The sequence below is a fragment of the Elgaria multicarinata genome, chromosome 2, assembly GCF_023053635.1.
Source record: "Elgaria multicarinata webbii isolate HBS135686 ecotype San Diego chromosome 2, rElgMul1.1.pri, whole genome shotgun sequence".
In the NCBI taxonomy this organism is placed as follows: domain Eukaryota; kingdom Metazoa; phylum Chordata; class Lepidosauria; order Squamata; family Anguidae; genus Elgaria; species Elgaria multicarinata.
Window position 1 is genome coordinate 176071077 of NC_086172.1, and position 21743 is coordinate 176092819.

General features: G+C 46.9%; 1 protein-coding gene across 1 annotated transcript in view; it reads left to right on the plus strand.

The window, feature by feature from the left end:
* TMEM260 (transmembrane protein 260) overlaps positions 1 to 19577 on the plus strand; it is a 72235-nt gene extending 52658 nt beyond the window's left edge. The window contains exons 9-16 of the mRNA XM_063118197.1: positions 1057 to 1174; positions 2986 to 3158; positions 5007 to 5178; positions 6294 to 6442; positions 8849 to 9025; positions 11727 to 11780; positions 14469 to 14559; positions 15115 to 19577. Of these exons, the coding sequence (XP_062974267.1) occupies positions 1057 to 1174; positions 2986 to 3158; positions 5007 to 5178; positions 6294 to 6442; positions 8849 to 9025; positions 11727 to 11780; positions 14469 to 14559; positions 15115 to 15387 (1207 nt within the window). The 3' untranslated portion in view covers positions 15388 to 19577. The remainder of the gene's footprint in view (positions 1 to 1056; positions 1175 to 2985; positions 3159 to 5006; positions 5179 to 6293; positions 6443 to 8848; positions 9026 to 11726; positions 11781 to 14468; positions 14560 to 15114) is intronic.
* Positions 19578 to 21743: the final 2166 nt, after the last annotated feature.

A 21743-nucleotide genomic window follows, 5' to 3' on the forward strand; every position in this document is an offset into this window, starting at 1 on the left:
GATCAGGGGTCTGGAAACAAAGCCCTAGGAAGAGAGACTGAAAGAACTGGGCATGTTTAGACTGTAGAAGAGAAGGCTGAGATGAGACATGATAGCACTCTTCAAATCCTTGAAAGGTTGTCACACAGAGGAGGGCCAGGATCTCTTCTCGATCCTCCCAGAGTGCAGGACACAGAATAATGGCCTCAAGTTACAGGAAGCCTGATTCCGGCTGGACAGCAGGAAAAAGTTCCTGACGGTTACTGCAATACGTCAATGGAGCCCATGACCTAGGGAGGTTGTGGGCTCTCCCACACTAGAGGCCTTCAAGAGGCAGCTGGACTGCCATCTGTCAGGGATGCTTTAGGGTGGATTCCTGCATTGAGCAGGGGGTTGGACTTGATGGCCTCGTAGTGCCCTTCCAACTCTACTATTCTATGATTCTTTTTCCTGATATGTCATATTAGAAGCATAATGCTTGCAGTCATTATGTCCTATATTATATATTTTTTATTTCTGGTTCGTACCTTTTGCATAAAAGGCAGGTATTAATAGAATCATGGGAAATAAGAGATCATGAGTGTAGACTTCAATAAGTTTATTAAAGGGATACTTGAACTTTTTTAAAAAAACTTGCTTAATTTAAGCTACTGCTTTTTATCTTCCCTGATTTGCCTGTCAGTGGAAATTCCTCTTCCTTTTGTTCTGGCCCTACTTTGCCACCGCTGGTATAGATATTTATGATATAAATGGAGTTTTCTGTAGATCTTGGAGTTTTTCAAAGAAAGTGTAGCTTGTCAGTGGGCCTGTTCAGACAACCTTCTAAGCCAGGGTTAGACCGCTAACCCTTCTGCAGCAAATGGTTAGTGAGCGTGGTTAAACCGTGGTTATGTAGCCATTGTGGTTAGGAATGGCTCACACGACACGCTCAGTCATGGCTCACACGACACTCTCAGCCATAATGTTTGGCTCAAATTGCTTAACCACTGTGATTTAGCAGGTCGTCTAAACAAGGCCCTTGTGTTTTCCTAATTAATCACTGTTAATAGAGTTTCTCCCCGTCCCTTTTTCTTCTAGGCCAAAGATGGGGAAGCTGCATTTGGTCTGGCTGTTTATTTCAATGCTCTTGGCGTATTCGTTTTTCTTTGCTTGGAGAGCAAATCTGGATATTTCAAAGCCTTTGTTCAAGGGAGTGGTGAGTTTGTGTTTGGCGAATAACTCTGCTTTGTGGTGGTGGTGGTTTTTACTAAACCTCTAGGATTTATGAGGGGGAAATGGAACCCTATTAGCAGAGTCATATTTAGGGCTGTTGCTTGAGTAAATATGCATCAAACTGGGGAGGGGGGGCAGACACCTTTGACCTGCGGGCCTAATAAGATTTGGGGTGTGTGGACTCCATATGAAACAGCACTGCCAGCATTCCCTGCTTTATAGCTGATCACTGATCACAGCTAAGACTGTTTCCTTTCTCCTCTGTCCTGTGCTGCATTAAGCTTTTTAAAGAGCCTCCATTCCAGCGGAGGCTTTTTTCAGGCCTAATTGCAGTGTTGGTGGGGGATTTTCAGGGGACAACCATCTGTCAGGGATGCTTTAAGGTGGATTCCTTCGTCAGGAAAAGCGTCCTGACTGTTAGAGCAGTATGACAATGGAACCAATGATCTAGGGAGGTGGTGGGCTCGCACACACTTAGAGGCCTTCAAGAGGCAGCTGGACGACCATCTGTCAAGGATGCTTTAAGGTGGATTCCTTCATCAGGAAAAACGTCCTGTTAGAGCAGTACGACAATGGAACCAGTGACCTAGGGAGGTTGTGGGCTCTCCCACACTAGAGGCCTTCAAGAGGCAGCTGGACAACCATCTGTCAGGAATGCTTTAAGGTGGATTCCTTCGTCAGGAAAAGCGTCCTGACTGTTAGAGCAGTACGACAACGGAACTAATGACCTAGGGAGGTGGTGGGCTCTCCCACACTAGAGGCCTTCAAGAGGCAGCTGGACAACCATCTGTCAAGGATGCTTTAAGGTGGATTCCTTCATCAGGAAAAACGTCCTGTTAGAGCAGTACGACAATGGAACCAGTGGCCTAGGGAGGTTGTGGGCTCTCCCACACTAGAGGCCTTCAAGAGGCAGCTGGACAACCATCTGTCAGGGATGCTTTAGGGTGGATTCCTTCATCAGGAAAAATGTCCTGACTGTTAGAGCAGTATGACAATGGAACCAGTGGCCTAGGGAGGTTGTGGGCTCTCCCACACTAGAGGCCTTCAAGAGGCAGCTGGACAACCATCTGTCAGGGATGCTTTAGGGTGGATTCCTTCATCAGGAAAAATGTCCTGACTGTTAGAGCAGTATGACAATGGAACCAGTGGCCTAGGGAGGTGGTGGGCTCTCCCACACTGGAGGCCTTCAAGAGGCAGCTGGACAACCATCTGTCAGGGATGCTTTAAGGTGGATTCCTTCATCAGGAAAAACATCCTGACTGTTAGAGCAGTACGACAATGGAACCAGTGACCCATGGAGGCCATGGGCTCTCCCACATTGGAGGCCTTCCAGAGGCAGCTGGACAGCCATTTATCAGGGATGCTTTAGGGTGGATTCCTGCGTTGAGCAGGGGGTTGGACTCAATGGCCTTAGAGGCCCCTTCCAACTCTACTATTCTGTGATACTATGACTAAACATTAGAAAACTCCTTAAGGATTTCACACCCTTTGCCCATTGAGCCCAATGTTGTCCACACTGCGATCTCGGGCTCAGAGAGTGCCTTTGCCATCACCAGCTCCTCGATCCTCTCCACTGGAGATGGCGGGGATTGGACCAGAGACCTTGCAATGCCAAGTGCCGTACCGCTGAGCTCTGGCACCTCCCCATGAGTTTCGCGAACCAGAGCACCATCTCCTCGATCCATATGCAGTAGAGCTCGACCTGCGCCCCAGAGCAAATTTTGCCCAAAGCGCATCAAACGATCATTCCCGTAGAAATGGAGAGACGCTGTATGGTATTTCGCCCCCCCACAGGTCGAGCGGTTCTGGATGCAGAGCAACGCCGTGGTTGCCGTTCTAGCCGGCCTCGGCTTCTCCTCCCTCTTTGCCCTCGGGGAGGCTTTCGTTGAGAACAGCCGCGCGTTTCACTGCCTGGAGTGGCTCGCGGCGGCCCTTCTCGTTACAGCGCAAATCTACGGCAATTACAGGTAATTGGCAGCAAGGCGGTGGTGGACCAGGCGCTGTGGATTGTGCGTGGAAGTCCATTTCTTACCAGGATGGGCTTTCCGGAGCCTCCGGAAGTATGCCTTTCCCCTGAAGGGGGGGAAATGCCCGAATTCCCAGCCTTATTGCAGGTTTCTCCCCCACTACAGCCACCAATGGGGATCTTAAAGGCCCTATTAACGCAACTGTTATTAGGGTCTCTAAGATCCCCGTTGGCAGAGGCAGGAATGTGCCACCATAAACGCAAAAAAAAAGGGGGGGGGAATACACAATTTCCTCAGCCTTGGAGAAATTGTGTCTTTCTACACACCCCTTACTGTGCCAATGGGGTCCTTAAAGGTGCTCTTATTAATAGCTACAGTTATCCATGCTCACATAACCTCTCGTTTGGATTACTGCAATGCGTTATACGTGGGGCTGCCTTTGAAAACGGTCCGGAAGCTTCAGCTGGTACAAAACAGGGCAGCCCGTTTACTAACAGGGACTGGCTGACGAGACCACATCACGCCAGTCCTTTTCCAGCTTCATTGGCTGCCAGTTCAGGTCCAGGCCTGATTCAAAGTGCTGGTATTAAAGCCCTAAATGGCTTGGGGCCAGCCAGGCTATCTGAAGGAACGCCTCCTCATGTATGTACCTGAGGATCACCTCAGGGGTCCTTCTTCGTGAGCCCCTGCCAAAGGGAGTGAGGCAGGTGGCTACCAGGAGGAGGGCCTTCTCTGCTGTGGCACCCCGGCTGTGGAATGAGCTCCCTAAGGAGGTTCGCTTGGCACCTACATTAGATGCTTTTAGACGCCAGGTGAAGACCTTTTTATTCTCCCAGCATTTTAACAGTCTATAAATAAATTTTAACTTGGTGTTTTAAATTTGTATTTTAAAATTGCATTTCTGCACTGCTGCTGATTTTATCCTGGTTGTGTTTTTATATTGTATTTTGTATCATGTTTCTTATACTGTTTGTTTTATACTTTGAATAGTTTTAATTTTTGTGAACCGCCCAGGGAGCTTCAGCTATTGGGCGGTATAGAAATGCAATGAATAAATAAACAAATGCCCCAAATGGAACAGGGGTGGGTCGGGGTGGAACTCATGATTTCCCCAAGGCTGGGGAAATTGTGTATTTCCTCCCGCTGTGTTAATGGCAGCTGCCATTAACGCAGCGGGGGGAGAGGGCACAATCCTGGAAGCCAAGGGAGAACCCGCGCCCGGGTGCTCTCGGGGTCTTTCGAGCGCTAGGCTGCGGGCGCCTCCTCTTGCTGGGCGTGTCCACAGGGACACCTGCTGCCATCACAGACCCAAGCGGATGCTTGAAACATCCCCACTGGTACCTTCCTCTTGTGGGTGGACTGGAGGAGGGCAACCAGGATGATCAGTGGTCTGGAAACAAAGCCCTATGAAGAGAGACTGAAAGAACTGGGCATGTTTAGCCTGGAGAAGAGGAGATGGAGGGGAGACATGATAGCACTCTTCAAATACTTAAAAGGTTGTCACACAGAGGAGGGCCAGGATCACTTCTCAATCCTCCCAGAGTGCAGCACACGGAATAAAGGGCTCAAGTTCCAGGAAGCCAGATTCCGGCTGGACATCAGGAAAAACTTCCTGACTGTTAGAGCAGTATGACAATGGAATCAGTTACCTAGGGAGGTTGTGGGCTCTCCCACCCTAGAGGCCTTCAAGAGGCAGCTGGACAACCATCTGTCAGGGATTTTAGGGTGGATTCCTGCATTGAGCGGGGTTGGACTCGATGGCTTTGAAGCTGCCCCTTCCAACTCTGCTATTCTATGGTTCTATGACCCATTGCGTTCTTTCTTCATACGTTGTCTCTTTTTGTCCAGTGCCTGTGACCAAAGCCGTAACGATGTCGTTGACCGCTTCGCGCGCAACCTCTTGACCTCCATGCCCCCGGATGCCGTCCTCTTGCTACGGGGGGACTTGCCCGGGAATTCTCTTCGTTACCTTCATTACTGCGAAGGAATGAGGCCTGATGTCACCTTAGTTGACCAAGAGGTAGGCGGGGAGTGCTCAGCAAGCTTGCCATTCACTAGGGCCCCAAGTTAAAGCCTCATCTCATTACCCGAGGCTTTCCTTGTTAATTGTGCTGCCCAGCTAAGTCTGTTTATTGACTATTGTGCTTTTAGCTTTTGTTTTAAATTAGGCTCGACTTCTGCAATGCACTCTACATGGGGCTACCTTTGTGCCTAGTCCGGAAACTTCAACTAGTTCAAAATAGGACAGCCAGGCTGGTCACCAGTACACCTAGGGGTGACCACATTACACCAGTCTTAAAATCTCGTCACTGGCTGCCAATTAGTTTCCGGGCGAAGTACAAAGTGTTGGTTATCACCTTTAAACCCTACATGGTTTGGGTCCAGGCTACCTGGACCGTCTCCCGTACAATCCGCCCTGCACACTCAGGTCCTCTGGGAAGAACTTCCTTCAGCCAGCCAAAACTAGGCTGACAGGTATTACCCAGAGGACCTTTTCTTCTGCCACTCCCAGTTTGTGGAATGGCCTGCCGGGAGAGATTCGTCAACTTAACAGTCTTCCGGATTTTAAGAAAGCCATAAAGACTGCTCTCTTCCGGCAGGCCTATCCAGTTGAATTTTAAGGCGCCTTTTAATAATGTGCTGCTTTTAATAATGTATTAGTTTTAAATGTTTTAATTATGTGTATTTTATGGCATTTGCATTTATGTTGTACCCGCCTCGATCTGGAGGGAGAGGCGGGTAACAAATAAATTTTTTATTGTTGTTGTTGTTGTTGTTATTATTATTATTATTATTATTATTATTATTATTGTAGACATTTTTAAATATTGGTTTTAAATATTTTAAACATGTTTAAAAGTTAAACATGTTAGCTTTTGTATTTGTTACGATATATTTTAATTTCTGATTCTGTAAAGACACATACAGATGTCTTCAGATACATTAAGCAGTATATAAATTTATTCCGTCACTATCACTATCGTCATCATCATCAAGTATTATTTCCATTGATACTTATTTCGTTGTACATCACTCTGGGATCCAAATTGGATTAAGGGGAGTGGGGGGGGGGGAGGGGGTATAGATTTTTCCAAGAAATAAAATTAAAACGTCACCTTGTCTTCTGTGCACTAGATGATGACATATCATTGGTACTTACCAAAGTTGGCTAAACATTTGCCGGGCGTCATCTTTCCTGGGGACCGTTGGAATCCCGTGGAAGGGCAGTTACCTGACGGGACGATCACGTTTAACCTTCACCATTTTCTCAAAGTAAATGAACAGTAAGCCACCCTTTTCGCATAATATTCGCTTTCCTGACATGGCGTCAGGTCTTGCATAACGTCTGGTCCTGCAAGCCAAAGTGCCTGTTTATTTATTTATTTATTTATTTATATTTCTTTATTTATTACATCTATATACTGCCCCATAGCCAAAACTCTCTGGGCGGTTTACAAAAGTTAAAAACAGTGAACATTAAAAACAAATATACAGACATTTAAAAGCATAAAAACAGCAATATCCATTTAAAACAACTATTCTGGAGTCAGTTAAAAAAAAACCTCAGCATATGTTGTTAAAAGATAACAAAGTTGGCGCCAGGCGAGCCTCGTTGGGGGAGATCATTCCATAATTACGGGGGCCGCCACTGAAAAGGCCCTCTCCCTTGTTGCCACCCTCCGAGCTTCGCCCTCGGAGGAGGACCTTAGATGTTGAACGTCGTGTACGGGTACGTTCATGTGGGGAGAGGCGTTCCCCATGTGGACTTCCTTGTTGTTGAGAAACACCTTTGCAATCCGTGGTTTTCTTCACTTGAACTTCTGCGGGGAACTCAGAGCAGCTTTGATGGGATTCAAGCGGGGGTTTCCCATCCGCTAGTGGACCCAGCCAACCCTTCGACAGTGCCGCAGCGTTAAATATTTCCAGACAGCTACCAGGACAATTTGCGTACAGTGATGACTGGCTCAGTTATTTAAACTGTGGAGGACTGTGGGCTTAGAAGCATCCCATGCAAAGAACCCAGAGGAAAGGAGGTAGCCTAGTACCCAGACTTTAATCCAGCCTTCCCCAAACTCCTAGGTTTCCTGGCCATTGGCAGAGTGCCTTTCCTGATATCAGGCTACCCATACATGAGCCTCAACTTCTGAGGCCCTCTTGCGAGTGTCATGCCTAGCCCTGTTCCCCCAGGGTTGGAAGAAGGTGTTTCAGGTGATCAATCCGAATCAGACTCTGAAGTAGAGGAGTCGGCGCCAGAAACAGGCCAGCCTGGACCAGTGGGGGAGAAAGCTCCCACAGACTCTTCACCAGCTGGAAGTGAACCCTCTCCAGAGCTTATCTCCTCAAGGGCAAACAATACACAGTCAGTGGGAAGCCAACATTCTTCCAAGGGAGAGAGCACAGAGAGTTTAGCCGATCCTAGAGTACGTTGCAGACTAAAACGAGCAGAGCTAAAGGAAGGTGAGGGAAAGTCTGCCCGGCTGGTGTCCCGTCAGACTCCACCTCAGAACTTGTCTCTCTTGAAAGGACAATGGTCTTGCTTAGTTTGCATAGTTTTGCCTAGGAGGAAAGTTCCTAGAGATTAGACTCTCTTCAGGTGGGAAGAGATGTTTATTGCTTGAATAAAGCTTTGTGGATTACTTAGCAGGCCTCGTTATTGTCTCCCAAGAAGGCAGGAGGTAAACGCGACAGTGAGTGCTCCCACCTAGGGAGGTTCGGAAGATGGCAACAAGGAACAAGGCCTTTTCAGTGGTGACACCCCTCCTCCCCAAATTCTGGAGTATCTCCCCAATGTTGCCATCTTTTCAGCACCAGATTAAGACTTTCCTCCGCTCCCAAGTATTTGATAGCATGTAATGTGGCTTTTAATGTCGGATGTTTTATCAGGTCTTCGTATTTTATTGTTAGGCTTTTTAAAAAAAGCTTTTTAAATTTATTTCTGGTTCTTTGGAATGTTTTCATCTTTATTGTAAGTTGAGTCTTTTCCTGAGAAAGATGTCTAAGAAATTAATAATAATAATAATAATAATAATAATAATAATAATCAGAGAGGTTCGCTTGGCGCCTACATTATTTTCCTTTCGTTGCCAGCTGAAGACCTTTTTATTTTCTCAGTATTTTAACACCTAATTTAACTTAAATTTAGACTCTGCTGTTTTAATTTCATATTTTAACCTATATCAATTTTTGCTGTGTGGTTTTATCCCGGTTGTGCTTTTTATATTGTATTTTGTATTTGTGTTTTTAAATTGTTGGTTGTTTTATTATGCTCTTCGTGGTTTTAATTTTTGTGAACCGCCCAGAGAGCTTCGGCTATTGGGCGGTATAGAAATGAAATAAATAAATAAATAAATAAATAAATATTAATAATAATATGAAGGAGGCTATGCTGGCTGGGGCTGATGGGAGTTGAAGTCCAAAACATCTGGAGGGCACCAGATTGGAAAATGCATTTCTAGTTTATCTGATCACTTAGTTATATACCTTAAGGGTTCCTTAAGGTGGGGAAAAGGCGGTCAGGGGCAGGGGGGAATAAATAAATAAATAAATATTCTGCTACTCTATCCAAAAATGAACATTGCTCCTAGTGCTCCAGTTGCTTTTGCTGCCACCTGGAACCAGTTTGATTGCGTCATTCCAGTTTGCCGGTATTGATTGATTCACACATGCATTTGTGCTGTTGTTTGCTACAGCAAAGAAACGTTTGTCTGCATTGGGCTCCACGAAGGTGACCCCACCTGGAAGAAAGATTATTCGCTTTGGCCGTGGGGCTCTTGTGACAAGCTCGTGCCTTCGAAAGCACCCTTTGACCCCGGGGAGTGGGTTGATCGTACCAGGAACCTCTACCCCTGGAGCGAGGTGTACGGGAGGTGAGAGGCCCCGGACGCAACGCCGCGTGTAAATGCTTGTGAAGTTGGATGAGGAAGTGTGCGTGGATGCCGTCGGGTCCGGCCTAGCGTCAGGATTGTAGGAGACTACCGTATGCTGAGCCCTGAACATTGGGTTTTCCAGCCCTCTGGTTCCTAACCCACCTACCCACCCACACTTTGACCCTGTTCAGTTGACACGCTAAGCCGCAGCGATGAAGAACTTTGCTCTAAACATTATAGGTTAGCATGTTGTGTGAACCATGATTTAGCGGCCCTGTTCAGAAGACGCCTCAAACCATGATGGTTAAAGCTTTTTTGTTAACAGGGCCGGCGCGTCGTGTGAACCATTCCTAACCACGGTGGCTACATAACCCCGGTTTAAAGACGCTCACTAACCCATTTGCTGCGGCCTAACCATGGCTTAGCGTGTTGTCCGAACAGGCCCACTGAGTCTGACCGTTGGGTCCATCCAGCCCAGTGTTGCAGACACTGACAGGCAGCAACGGCTCTCCAGGATTTGGAGAAGGATTCCTCCCCAGCCTTAACTAGAGATTGAACCCGGGTCCTTCTTCACGCCCCACCACTGAGCTGCAGTCCCTCTGCCTTCCCTGGATCCTGGTACCTGAGCCATGAGGTTGGCCTCCAAAATGGCGGCCAAACTACTGTGCGTGCAGACCCTTCCCTTCTTGTTCTTCAGGGAAGGGCTTGTCTCCTGCACAGCCTTCTCCTGCCAGCCTGCATGGCCCTGCTCTCTTCGGTATCTTCACCCGAACATCCCCCCAATACCTGTGCAGGTATCCCCTTCCTCACTCAGTATCTCACTGCCACATCTGCACATGACGCTCATGTCTTTCATACGTTGTGCTGCGTTTTTGCTGTGGATGTTAATTGCAGTGAGATGCTTTGGGAGCCAACCTGAGTGGACTGTTAAATCAGGGCATAAATCTAAACGGCCCCTTTGCCTCTCTTGCTGGCAGGGGCTGTGGTACCGGTTCTTTTCTGAGCTCAGTTCGAGTGCTTGGCTTTGCCTCTCAACAGCGTGCAGCATCTCAGCCCCAAGGACCAAATCTAGCTCACCTGGGCCCCCGATCCGCGCCCCCCCCAAGTTTCCCCTGATAGCCACACCTCCTTCCCCAGAGACGTACATGCATCCCAGAGACATATATGTATTCCAGTGTGAATCACCTTGAAAACATCAATTACAGCTTTGAAACAGCCACATTTGCCTAGTATTACATTTGCAATTGGCATCCGTTCATTTTTTCCCCAGGGAAAAATTAAGTGCTGGGGGGGAAAATCCCGCCTCGCATCACTGCATAGGATAGAGCTGATCTCTCTTGCCACCTGCAGACAGGGAGGTGCGTGGTGAAAGACTCCCCATTGCAGCCACAGAATCTCCCTTTGCTCTTACTGCCACACTGTCAGCTGAGAGCTGATAAAGCTAGAGCTATCTGAGCCCCACCCGAGGCTCAGCTGCATCCTATTCTAGGCCTTGCACCCATGGAGTCCTCAAGCGGAACTGTTACCTCGGAGGAAGAACCCCAGCCTCGGTCCGGTCTTTTCTACTTCTGTTTCAGGACATGATCTCCTACATTGTTGGGTTATTATTTGGCGATGTGACTGCTTTCACATATCCTATCTGTATGCTTTTCTCTGTGCCTGCCTTCTTGCTGCTTGCTTGCTACTGGTCTTGGCCGGGCTAGTTCTGGTTAATCTTGTCCTGCGCTTGTTTCACTTCTCTGCCTACTTGCTATCGCTCTCCTCATTTCTTCTCTTAATTCCTTTCCCCTCATATCCGTTCCTTATGGCTCGTTCCAATTTCATCTCTCCCAACTTAGTTCCTATTCGGTGTCTCCCCTCTTCTCAGCTGCCTTTTTCGTGTTCCTTATGGAACTGTCGCTCTCTTGCTTCTAAGGCCCCTGTCATTCAGGACTTGTTTATCTCTAGGTCTCTCCACCTCCTTGCTCTTACTGAAACCTGGCTTCCGGCCCATGATACCGCCATCTCGGCTGCCCTCTCTCTTGGAGGACTCTCTTTCTCTCACACTAGTCGCCCAGAGGGTCGGGGTGGTGGTGTGGGTCTTTTATTATCTAGTTTGTGCCAGTTCCAGCCTCTTTCCATTCCATCTTCACATTGCTTCTCCTCCTTTGAGGTACATGTGGTGAGGCTCTTCGCCCCATTGCGACTGCGGGTTGCAGTTCTGTACCGCCCCCCCAGGCTCGTCCTCAAAATTTCTCTCTGATTTTGATTCGTGGCTGTCCTTTTTCCTCTCTGATAACTGTCCTACTCTTATCTTGGGTGACTTCAATATCCATGTGGTCCTCCGAGGTAACCTGCTCCCTGGCTCTGAAGGTGCAAGCTCTTCCTTAGAGGAGGAACCCCCCAGGAAAGTTGCGACATCAGTGCGCCAGTGGCGGTAACGGCAAAAAGGGGCGTGTGCAGGGGGCAAATCAGGAGAGGCAGCTGATTGGCCACTGCATGAACACAACGCTGGACTAGGTGGTCCTTTGGTCTGATCCAGCACCACTCTCCTTCCATTCTGATGAAGCTTTGGATCCACTGGGTCCAAACCCCTACCACTCCCCCACAATGGGGGAAAGCATGGACCATGTGGGCCGTTTTTTAACCATCCACCATTTTGACCTCCTGGCGACCTTCTCTGTCTGGCCCAGCACAGCGCCTTCTCTGTTCCCTTTTTAAGGTTTGACGCTTCTTCGTGGGAGTCGGTAGCAAACGAAGAGATGTGGCAAGCCAGGTAAGGCTCCCCCCACCCTCAAAAGAAAAAACACACCCACACAGTGTCCTGTCTGAATGAGTTCTCAAGGGAAGGGAAGCACCCGGCTGGTCGCCCTTGACTTCACTGCACCATGGATTGCAGGATTTGGATTATATATAGATGGATGGATGGATAGATAAATAGATAGAATATTATTACATTTTTTTTTTATTATTATTATTATTATTATTATTATTATTATTTATTTATATAGCACCATCAATGTACATGGTGCTGTACAGAGTAATATATATTTATTGCATTTTTATACCGCCCAATAGCCAAAGCTCTCTGGGCAGTTTACAGAAATTAAAAACCATTGAAAATATAAAACAAACAGTATAAAAGCATAGTATAAAATGCAATATAAAAACACCACCAGGATAAAACCGAGCAGCAATGCAGAAATTACCGTATTTTCCGGTGTATAAGACGACTGGGCGTATAAGACGACCCCCAACTTTTCCAGTTAAAATATAGAGTTTGGGATATACTCGCCGTATAAGACTACCCCTCTTCCAACGCACACCAAATAAAAATTAAAAAAACATAAGATTTGATTTCAATCCTATTACCTCCTCTGCCTCTCAGATCTCTCACACACGCGTGCGCACACACACACAGAACACAGACCTCCGTCAGGAGTTGCTCGACCCCCCTCGCTCTCCTCCTTCCTTCCCTCCCTCCCTCTCGCTCGCTCGCTTTCTCTCTCTCTCTCTCTCTCACACACACACACGCACACACACACACACACAGAGAACTCAGGAGCTTGCGCTCCCTTTGCCTGCTTCAACCCCCGACACCCTCAGAACCCAAACAGTACATTTGGAAGTTACAGCACCCGCCCTATAAGACGACCCCCGACTTTTGAGAAGATTTTCCTGGGTTTAAAAAGTCGTCTTATACGCCGGAAAATACAGATTTAAAATAAAAATTTAAAACAGCGAAGTTAAAAATTAAGTTGATAAACTGTTAAAATACTGAGAAAATAGGAAGGTCATCTGGCGCCTAACGTAGGTGCCAGGTGAACCTCTTTAGGGAGCTCATTCCACAGCCAGGGTGCCACAGCAGAGAAGGCCCTCCTCCTGGTAGCCACCTGCCTCACTTCCTTTGGCAGGGGCTGGCGGAGAAGGACCCCTGAGGGTGAGCTTAGGGTCCGGGCAGGTTCATATGGGAGGAGGCGTTCCTTCAGATAGCCTGGCCCCAAACCGTTTAGGGCTTTGAATGTTAATACCAGCACTTTGAATCGGGCCCGGACCTGGACTGGCAGCCAATGAAGCTGGAAAAGGACTGGATAGGGGATTACATCTGGTCTTAGATGGGGCTCCGCTCCCCCTGAAGGAGCAAGTGTGACATTTGGGCTTGACACAAATTGGGAGAAGCTCAGCTGGCAGCAGTGGGCAGGAGTGTATTTTACCAGCTTAGGCTGGTACTCTTGTTGCGCCCCTATCTGGAGACAGCTTGCCTCGGTTATTTATTTATTTATTTATTTATTTATTTATTTATTTATTAATTACATTTTTATACCGCCCAATAGCCGAAGCTCTCTGGGCGGTTCACAAAAATTACTTTTTGCATGCTCCGGCGACATCCGTGCTGGGCTACTGTAGCACGTTCTTTGTGGGGCTGCCTTTAAAGACCGTTCAGAGATTCCAGCTGCTTCAGCACACGGCCGCTCAGATATTGGTGGGGCTTTGGGTGGTCGGCTCATAGTACACCAGCTGTGGCTGCATTTCTGAACCCAATTGAAAGGGCTGGTTTTCACCTTGAAGTGATTTGGACCCCAGTTACTTGGAGGACACCGTTTCCCGTTCCAGCCTGCCTGCGATCTTGAGGTCATCAGCAGAAGCCCTTCTCACTTGCTACCACCAAGTGTGGTTTAGCCTGGAGAGGGGGAGGGAGAGGGATTCCTTAGTGGTGGCCCCACATTTCTGGAATCAGCTTTCATCAGGGGCTCATCAGACCCATCTGTTTTCGCTGCCCTTTCTGTAGTTCTTGGGCTGCTTGTTCTATTGGCACATTGAGGGGGTTGGTGGTTGGGAACCTAGGATGGAAATGGGGCCCGGGGAAATCCCTCCCTGCCTTGCAAGGAATCCTTTCAGGTCGTCTTCCCCAACCTGGTGCCCTTGAGATCATAGAATCATAGAATAGTAGAGTTGGGAGGGGCCTCTAAGGCCATCGAGTCCAACCCCTGCTCAATGCAGGAATCCACCCTAAAGCATCCCTGACAGGTGGTTGTCCAGCTGCTTCTTGAAGGCCTCTAGGGTGGGAGAGCCTAGGGAATTGGTCCCATTGTACTACTGCTCTAACAGTCAGGAAGCTTTTCCTGATGTCCAGCCTGAATCTGGCTTCCTGTATCGAACTATAACTCCCATCATCCACAACGCACTTGGGGGCTGGCTGGGGTAATGGGAGTTGCATTACATCACATCTGGAGGACAGGAGGTTGGGGAAGTCTGCGTTAAAGGTCTCCTTTGATTAGCCCTGAGCCTTTATTCCTCCAGCTAAACGTTAACGGGGTGGGGGACCCCAATAGGACAGCCATGTATACGTCAAGCGCAGGACGACGGACTCTCCCTCTGCATCCACACTGGTTCAGGGGTGCCGGATGTGTTCAAAGGATCCGTGCCGCGGCTTTAATAAACCACCCGCTTTCCTTTGCTCCAGGATGAAGACCGCCTTCTTCCTTTTTGAACTCGCGGAAACAGCTCCCACGTCGGCGGAAGTCAAGGCACAGCTGTATACGTTGGCTTTCAGTGTAGGCACTCGCGTATGGGTCGGGTTGAAACGGGCCTGGAGCCTCTTCCGGCTCGGAGGCTGTGTTTCGTTTCAGAAAAGCCCTCGGTTGGGGCATTCCGCTGGTGGGGCGGAAGGGGCGGGGCCAGGGGCAGAAGGGCGGGGCCAAGGGCAGAAGGGCGGGGCCAGAGGCAGAAGGTTCGTTGGGGATATCGTTCCATAATTCGGGGGGCCACCACTGAAAAGGCCCCCTCCCCTGTTGCCATCCTCCGAGCTTCCATCGGAGTAGGCGCTCGGAGGAGGACCTTAGAAGTTGAGTGCAGTGTACGGGTAGGTTCGTGTCGGGAACATATACGCTCAAAAGGCATGCTTTTTTCCTTCTGCTGTTTTGAACAAATACTCTTCATTTTTACGTGTATTTTATCCGTCTGGCTTGACTTTCTTTTAGTGACTGTTGGTTCAAACTTGCCAAAAGATGAGGGCGTGTCCTATGAATGTAGGCCTTTCTATAGATATTTTGGAAATGTCTTCACAACTGAATTTTCTCTCTCTCTCTCTCTCTCTCTCTTGTTTGTAGCTGTACAAGGAAATCACAAGCATGCACGAAGCTCACCCCGTGAACTGGCACAAAAACTACGCGATTGCTTGCGAGAGGATGCTGCGTTTCCACCCGCAAAGAGAAGACCCAGAGATGCTTCTCTCGGAAGCCATCAAGCATTTTCTCCTTTACGTGGAGAAAGCTGTGGACGACCCTCAGCAGCGCAGTATTTTGCAAGCCGTAAAGCACCTGAAGAAGGAACGTGGGCAGTTGAGGAGCATGAAGAGGGGTGGCCATAGGCCGCGTGCGTAGCGTGGGCTTGTGGCCTGCAGGCGGGATCTGGAATCGGATGAGCTGTGAACAGCTCTTGGAGCAATCTCTGAGAGGGGGAAGGAAGGAAAAGTTAGAGGAAAATGTGAGTCGAATCATCTCGTAGCAAAGGTATCCTATCCGTCAGCCTTCCCCAACTGGTGTCTTCCAGATGCGTTGGGCGACAGCTCCCACCATGCCGGGGAGGATGGGAACTGTTGTCCGATGTTTATGGAGGGCACCGTTTTGGAGAAGGCTGGTATAGGCTGCTTACTTGCAGTACTTCTTAGTTTGGGAGAAAAATTCTAAAAGAAAGGGATGGAGCGATGGAGGCGCATAAAATTATGCATGAGCTGGAGAAAGCGGATAGAAGAGTTTCTCCCTTCTCTCATAATACTAGGATCTGGAGTTATCCATTGAAGCTGATTGAAAAGGGCCGTGGCTCAGTGGACAGAGCACCTGTTTTGCATACAGAAGGTCCTAGGTTTGATCCCTGGCATAGAATCATAGAATAGCAGAGTTGGAAGGGGCCTACAAGGCCATCGAGTCCAACCCCCTGCTCAATGCAGGAATCCACCCTAAAGCATCCCTGACAGATGGCTGACCAGCTGCCTCTTGAAGGCCTCGAGTGTGGGAGACCCACAACCTCCCTAGGTAACTGATTCCATTGTCGTACTGCTCTAACAGTCAGGAAGTTTTTCCTGATGTCCAGCCGGAATCTGGCTTCCTTTAACTTGAGCCCGTTATTCCGTGTCCTGCACTCTGGGAGGATCGAGAAGAGTACCGAGAAGAGGATCGAGAAGATGTACCCTTGCTTGGGTACATCCTACAAACATGGGTGGTGATGTTCGGCCTGTTCTAGAAAGGGGTGCATTAAGGATCAGGTTAATAATCTGCAGGTGCTATTGGACCCAACCCATTCTTTGGAGGAAGAGGCCTCGGTGGTACAAAGTCCCTTTCATCAGTTAAACTGTGCAGCGGTTACAGCCTCTCCTGGACAGAGATAGCCTGACTAGGTGAACTACAGTCCTAGTAACATTCCTTTTGGATCCGTGTAATAATCCAGTGGGGAGGGATCGTCGTGCAATGGCTGAACACATTCTCGGCATGCAGAAGGTCCCAGCATCAAGCCGTGGGCATCTCCACTTTCAAGAGGATCAAGTAGCCGGTGACGGGGAAACTATCTGTGCTTGGTACCTAAGAGAAGCCACTGTTAGCCCCAGTAGGCCATTCAGGACTAGATGGACAATTACATTCTGTTTTTTAATTCATTCCCCCCCTCCCTGGTATATTTCAACAACATAAAACAGGTCATAGAAAAAGAAAAAGAAATAGTATAACTACATAAAGTTGGAAGGGGCCTATAAGGCCATTGAGTCCAACTCCCTGCTCAATGCAGGAATCCACCCAACAGCATACTTGACAGATGGTTGTCCAGCTGCCTCTTGAATGCCTGTAGTGTGGTAGAGCCCACAACCTCTCTAGGGAATTGGTCCCATTGTCATACTGCTCTAAAAGTTAGGAAGTTTTTCCTGATGTCCAGCCGGAATCTGGTTTCCTGTAACTTGAGGCCATTAGTCTGTGTGCTGCACTCTGGGATGATGGAGAAGAGATCCTGGTCCTCCTCTGTGTGACAACTGTTCAAGTATTTGAAGAGTGCTATCATGTCTCCCCTCAATCTTCTCTTCTCCAGGCTAAACATGCCCAGTTCTTTCAGTCTCCCCTCATAGGGCTTTGTTTCCAGACCCCTCATCATCATCATTACCCTCCTCTGAACATGCTCCAGCTTGTCTGCATTCTTCTTATAAATCATAGAATCATACAATAGTATAGTTGGAAGGGGCCTATAAGGCCATGAAGTCCAACGTCAATGCAGGAATCCGCCTTAAAGCATACCTGACAGTTGGCTATCCAGCTGCATCTTGAAGGCCTCAAGTGTGGGAGAGCCCACCACCTCCCTAAGTAACTGGTTCCATTGTTGTACATGGGTTAAAGAAATTGATTTCAATTGGGTACAACATTCTAGAAAAAGTGGATTATACAGAAACCTTAGCAAAAGCAGATCAAATATCCATAGATGTATCCATTCCGGAGTGCCCCCTGTACCACCTATTCGAACTTCAATGGCGTTGTTAGGTCCTCAACTCATTGCATGATAGGAGGTGAACATTTATCCTTCCAGCGTTGTAGTATCAGTCTTGGCTGTCAAAAGGATGCAGAGAATCCATTCATGTTGACTGTGCGTTAACTTCCAGGAAGCAGGTAAATAATGTAAGAGATTGTGTACATCCATAAATATAAAAGAGTGTTCCAATACAAAGTTTATCCATATAATAACTTCCTCCCAAAAGGAGGTAACAATTGGGCATTTCCAAAACATATCGTAAAGAGAAGCATTCGCTCTATTACACCTCCAACGATTAGCTGAATTAGACAAACACTTATTAAAGAGATGTAGCATCCAATAGACCCAAAACAAGTGTTTTTGCTGAATAAGACATAAGCTAAGATCCATAGACACTTCAGATACTGCCCTTGAAGACAGTTCACAAATTACAGTTAGTACAAAATACAGCTGTGAGGATGCTAACCGAGACGGAGCACATCGTGGCAATCTGAAAACGGCTGCTCTAGCTCCTGGTCTGTTTCCGGGTCTGATTGATGGTGCTGGTTTTGACCTTTGAAGCTCTGTGCACCTTATTTCAGGACCAGCTTCTCCTCTGTGAACCTCCAAGACCTTCCTGGGAGACCATCCTTTGGATCCATCAGCCCTCTAAGTTGAGGTGCAGTTGAGATAGGGCCTGTCCAGGCTAGGCATAACGTGTAACTGTGGTTAGTTGAAAGCGGAAGTGAATGCTTTCGGACACCTTCTCACGGCTATGCCGGAGCAGGAGTGGAGTTCAGTTGTGATGCCCCAGGGTGGTTCGTGTAGCTGTCTGATGGTTCTTCAGCAGCAGTGGAAGCTCTGTCAGGGATGCTTTAAGGTGGATTCCTTTTTTTTAAATTTATTTAAATTTTTTATTTTCTACAATACTTAAACATACACCATTACAATTAAAAAAAACATACTACATAATTGTTGATTAACATTAATATCTTATCTATATAATATAATCAAACTTAACATATAAGTGCACCCCCCACCTTGGGATCTCATTCCTAGTTCCAAAATCTCATACTTTCTTCTGCTGGCGGTTTCCCACTACCCTTAGAAAACACGAATATTAGGAACTGTTTCCAGATTCCTTCAAAATCATTTGTTTTAGCTATACCTCTTCTCACTTTAATATTACAAGTTAATTTGTCATTAATAGCTATATCCCATACGTCTTTGTACCATTCTTCAATACAATAATCTCCTTGAATCTTCCAGTTCCTAGCTACGATCAATCTTGCTGGAGTCAGCAAATTCGTTATCAATTCCTTAATTTCTTTTTTACATTTTAAATCTTTAAATAGTGACAGTAATGCAACTTTTGGTGTTCGTTTTATCTTCATTCCCACAATTTCTTCAATCTCTAAAACCACCATCTTCCACAATTTTTGTACATATTTGCATTCCCACCACATATGTAAATACGTTCCTTTCCCCCCACATCCTCTCCAACAATTTTCTGAATACTGATTATTTATTTTATTTAATTTAACTGGGGTTAGGTACCACCTACATATAATTTTAAAGTAATTCTCTTTTATTCTCACTGACATATTTCTCAACGCTCTTTGTTTCCATAGTCTCTCCCAGCTCTGTTGTCCTATTTGTACTTTCAAATCTGTCTCCCAAACCATTTTCCCTGAACTATCCATCGACCCTTTCTCCAACAATATTCTCTTTATTTCACTCATTAACCCTTTTGACGCTATTCTTTTTCCTTTATCACACTAGAGGCCTTCAAGAGGCAGTTGGACAACCATCTATCAGGGATGCTTTAGGGTGGATTCCTGCATTGAGCAGGGGGTTGGACTTGATGGCCTTGTAGGCCCCTTCCAGCTCTACGATTCTATGATCTTTTTGTGGTGCCAAGCTTTTTAAGATGTAGAGTTTTATCTGCTTAGAATCTGGCCTTCTCTTTTTCTTCTGTCACAGTCATTTTTTATTGATGTTTTATATTTGTTTTTGTGTATATATTGCATTCTTTTATTTTAAATTTCATTAGCTGCTGTGAAAACACCGGGAAACACCTCAAATAAATAAAGGATTCCTCTGCTTCGAAGCCTGTTCTTCCAGAATCCTTTTCTCACCACAAAGAAGTTGAGGTTAAAAGTGTATTTAAGAACTGAGCTGGGCAAAATTGAAATACAGACTACCTCCTCCACCCCACCCCATGCCGTTCAACTTGCCATCAGATGTTTGCCAAAATACAAAAAGCTTTGGAGAAGGTGTTAAAGAAGACACTTCTCCCCAAATCCTGGGAGAAGTTCAGATGACGAGAATTTGGTAAGCATCCCTAAAAACTAGGCAAGTAAAGTTGAAATTATAGGCATATTGTTATTTATTAGTAACACTCATGTACACCTTAATATAGTAAAATCTAAAAGTGGTTTATTTACAAAAATATTTAAAATCCCAGTTTAAAGTACATGTATAATACAACACCTAAACATTTAAGCTGACAACGATAAATGCAAGATGACAAAGGGATAGGGATTTTACAGAAGTTTTTTTTATTTGCAGAAATAGGCATTACACAAATGGCAGCTGAAATTTGCACAAATTACATTGCAGCTGAAATTTGAGCAAATTGCACACGGCAGCTGAAATTTGCACAAATTGCACACATGGCAGCTGAAATTTGCGCAAATTGCACACATGGCAGCTGAAATTTGCGCAAATTGCACACATGGCAGCTGAAATTTGCGCAAATTGCACACATGGCAGCTGAAATTTGCACAAATTGCACACGGCAGCTGAAATTTGCACAAATTGCACACGGCAGCTGAAATTTGCGCAAATTACACATTGCAGCTGAAATTTCCGCAAATTACACACATTGCAGCTGAAATTTGCGCAAATTGCAGCTGAAATTTATGAAAATATTTATTCCTCCAAATTAAAAAAAAAAAGACAATCCACCAGCTGGCTCAGCTCGCCAACTGATGGAATGGAGTCCGGGGGCAGAGCTGACGAAAGCTTGCCAACCCCCACCCCCAACCAGATTCCTCCGACATTCCTAATTATAAGCCAGGAAAAGCATGTGAACAAAAATCACACCACATTTAAAGCACACCACATTCCCTGCCCTTTGAACTGTATTGGGGAGGGTGTTCCAAAGGATGGGAGTCGCCATTGAAAAGACCCACTTTTGAAATGTGACATGGGGACATTGTAAAAGCCAACGAGGCATCCTCTGAATATCTTAAGGTGGGCTGAATGTCCATAGGCGAAGGCACGCTGCAAAGGTATCCTGGTTTCAAGTTACTTAGGGCTTTGTATGTCAGCAACAGAACCTTGAGCATGGTTTGGTACCGTATTTCTTCAATTCTAAGACACACTTTCCCCCCCCATATAAACATCTCTAAAAACGGGGTGCGTCTTAGAATCGCGGGTGTGTCTTAGGGTTGTTTTTTTCTGTTGGTGGTACTGAAATTAGTGCGTGTCTTACAATCGACGGCGTCTTACAATCGAAGAAATACGGTAGGTGGAAACAGGCCACTGGTCTGCCAGTGCTTGGCTCTCCCTGTCGTTCTGGAACATGTAGCTTGCTTGGCTTGTGTCACGGGGTCGTCACAAGGCATGTTTCCCTGGCAGCCGATGCGGAGGAATGAGGAAAAGCACATCACATGGCAACATCATGCCACAGGGTAAGCAACGCAGCACATTATTGGGAAATGACACGGACGCGGTTTTCCACAGTAGTTTCATGGCCTGCCGGAAGATGTAGTTGCACTGAGAGTCTCTCTTTGAGAGTTCTCAAAAGTGGAAGATGAAAGAAAACAGCTTGGCCTTCTCTGGTTTGGTAGACCTCATCCTTCAAAGCAGCTTTCTCCAACCTGGTGCCCTCCAGGTGTTTCGGACTTCATCCCAGGATTATTATTATTTATTATTATTTATTATCCCTGACTATTGTCCATGCTGGCTGGTGCTGATAGGAATGGACACCCAAAACATCTGGAGAGCAGGTTGGAGAAGGCTGCTTCAGACCCAGCTGTGCCCCTTTAGCTGCCAAAGAGATGAGCCCTCTACCAGCCCCATCCTGTTGAGTGGACACAGGGTCTCTAGAGCAAGCATGGGGCCGTCCAGATGTTGCTGGACTGCAACTCCCATCATCCCTCACCATTGGGTATGCTGGCTAGGGCTGATGAGAGCTGCAGTCCAAAAACATCTGGATGGCCACACATCCCTTGCTTTAGAGAGTGTC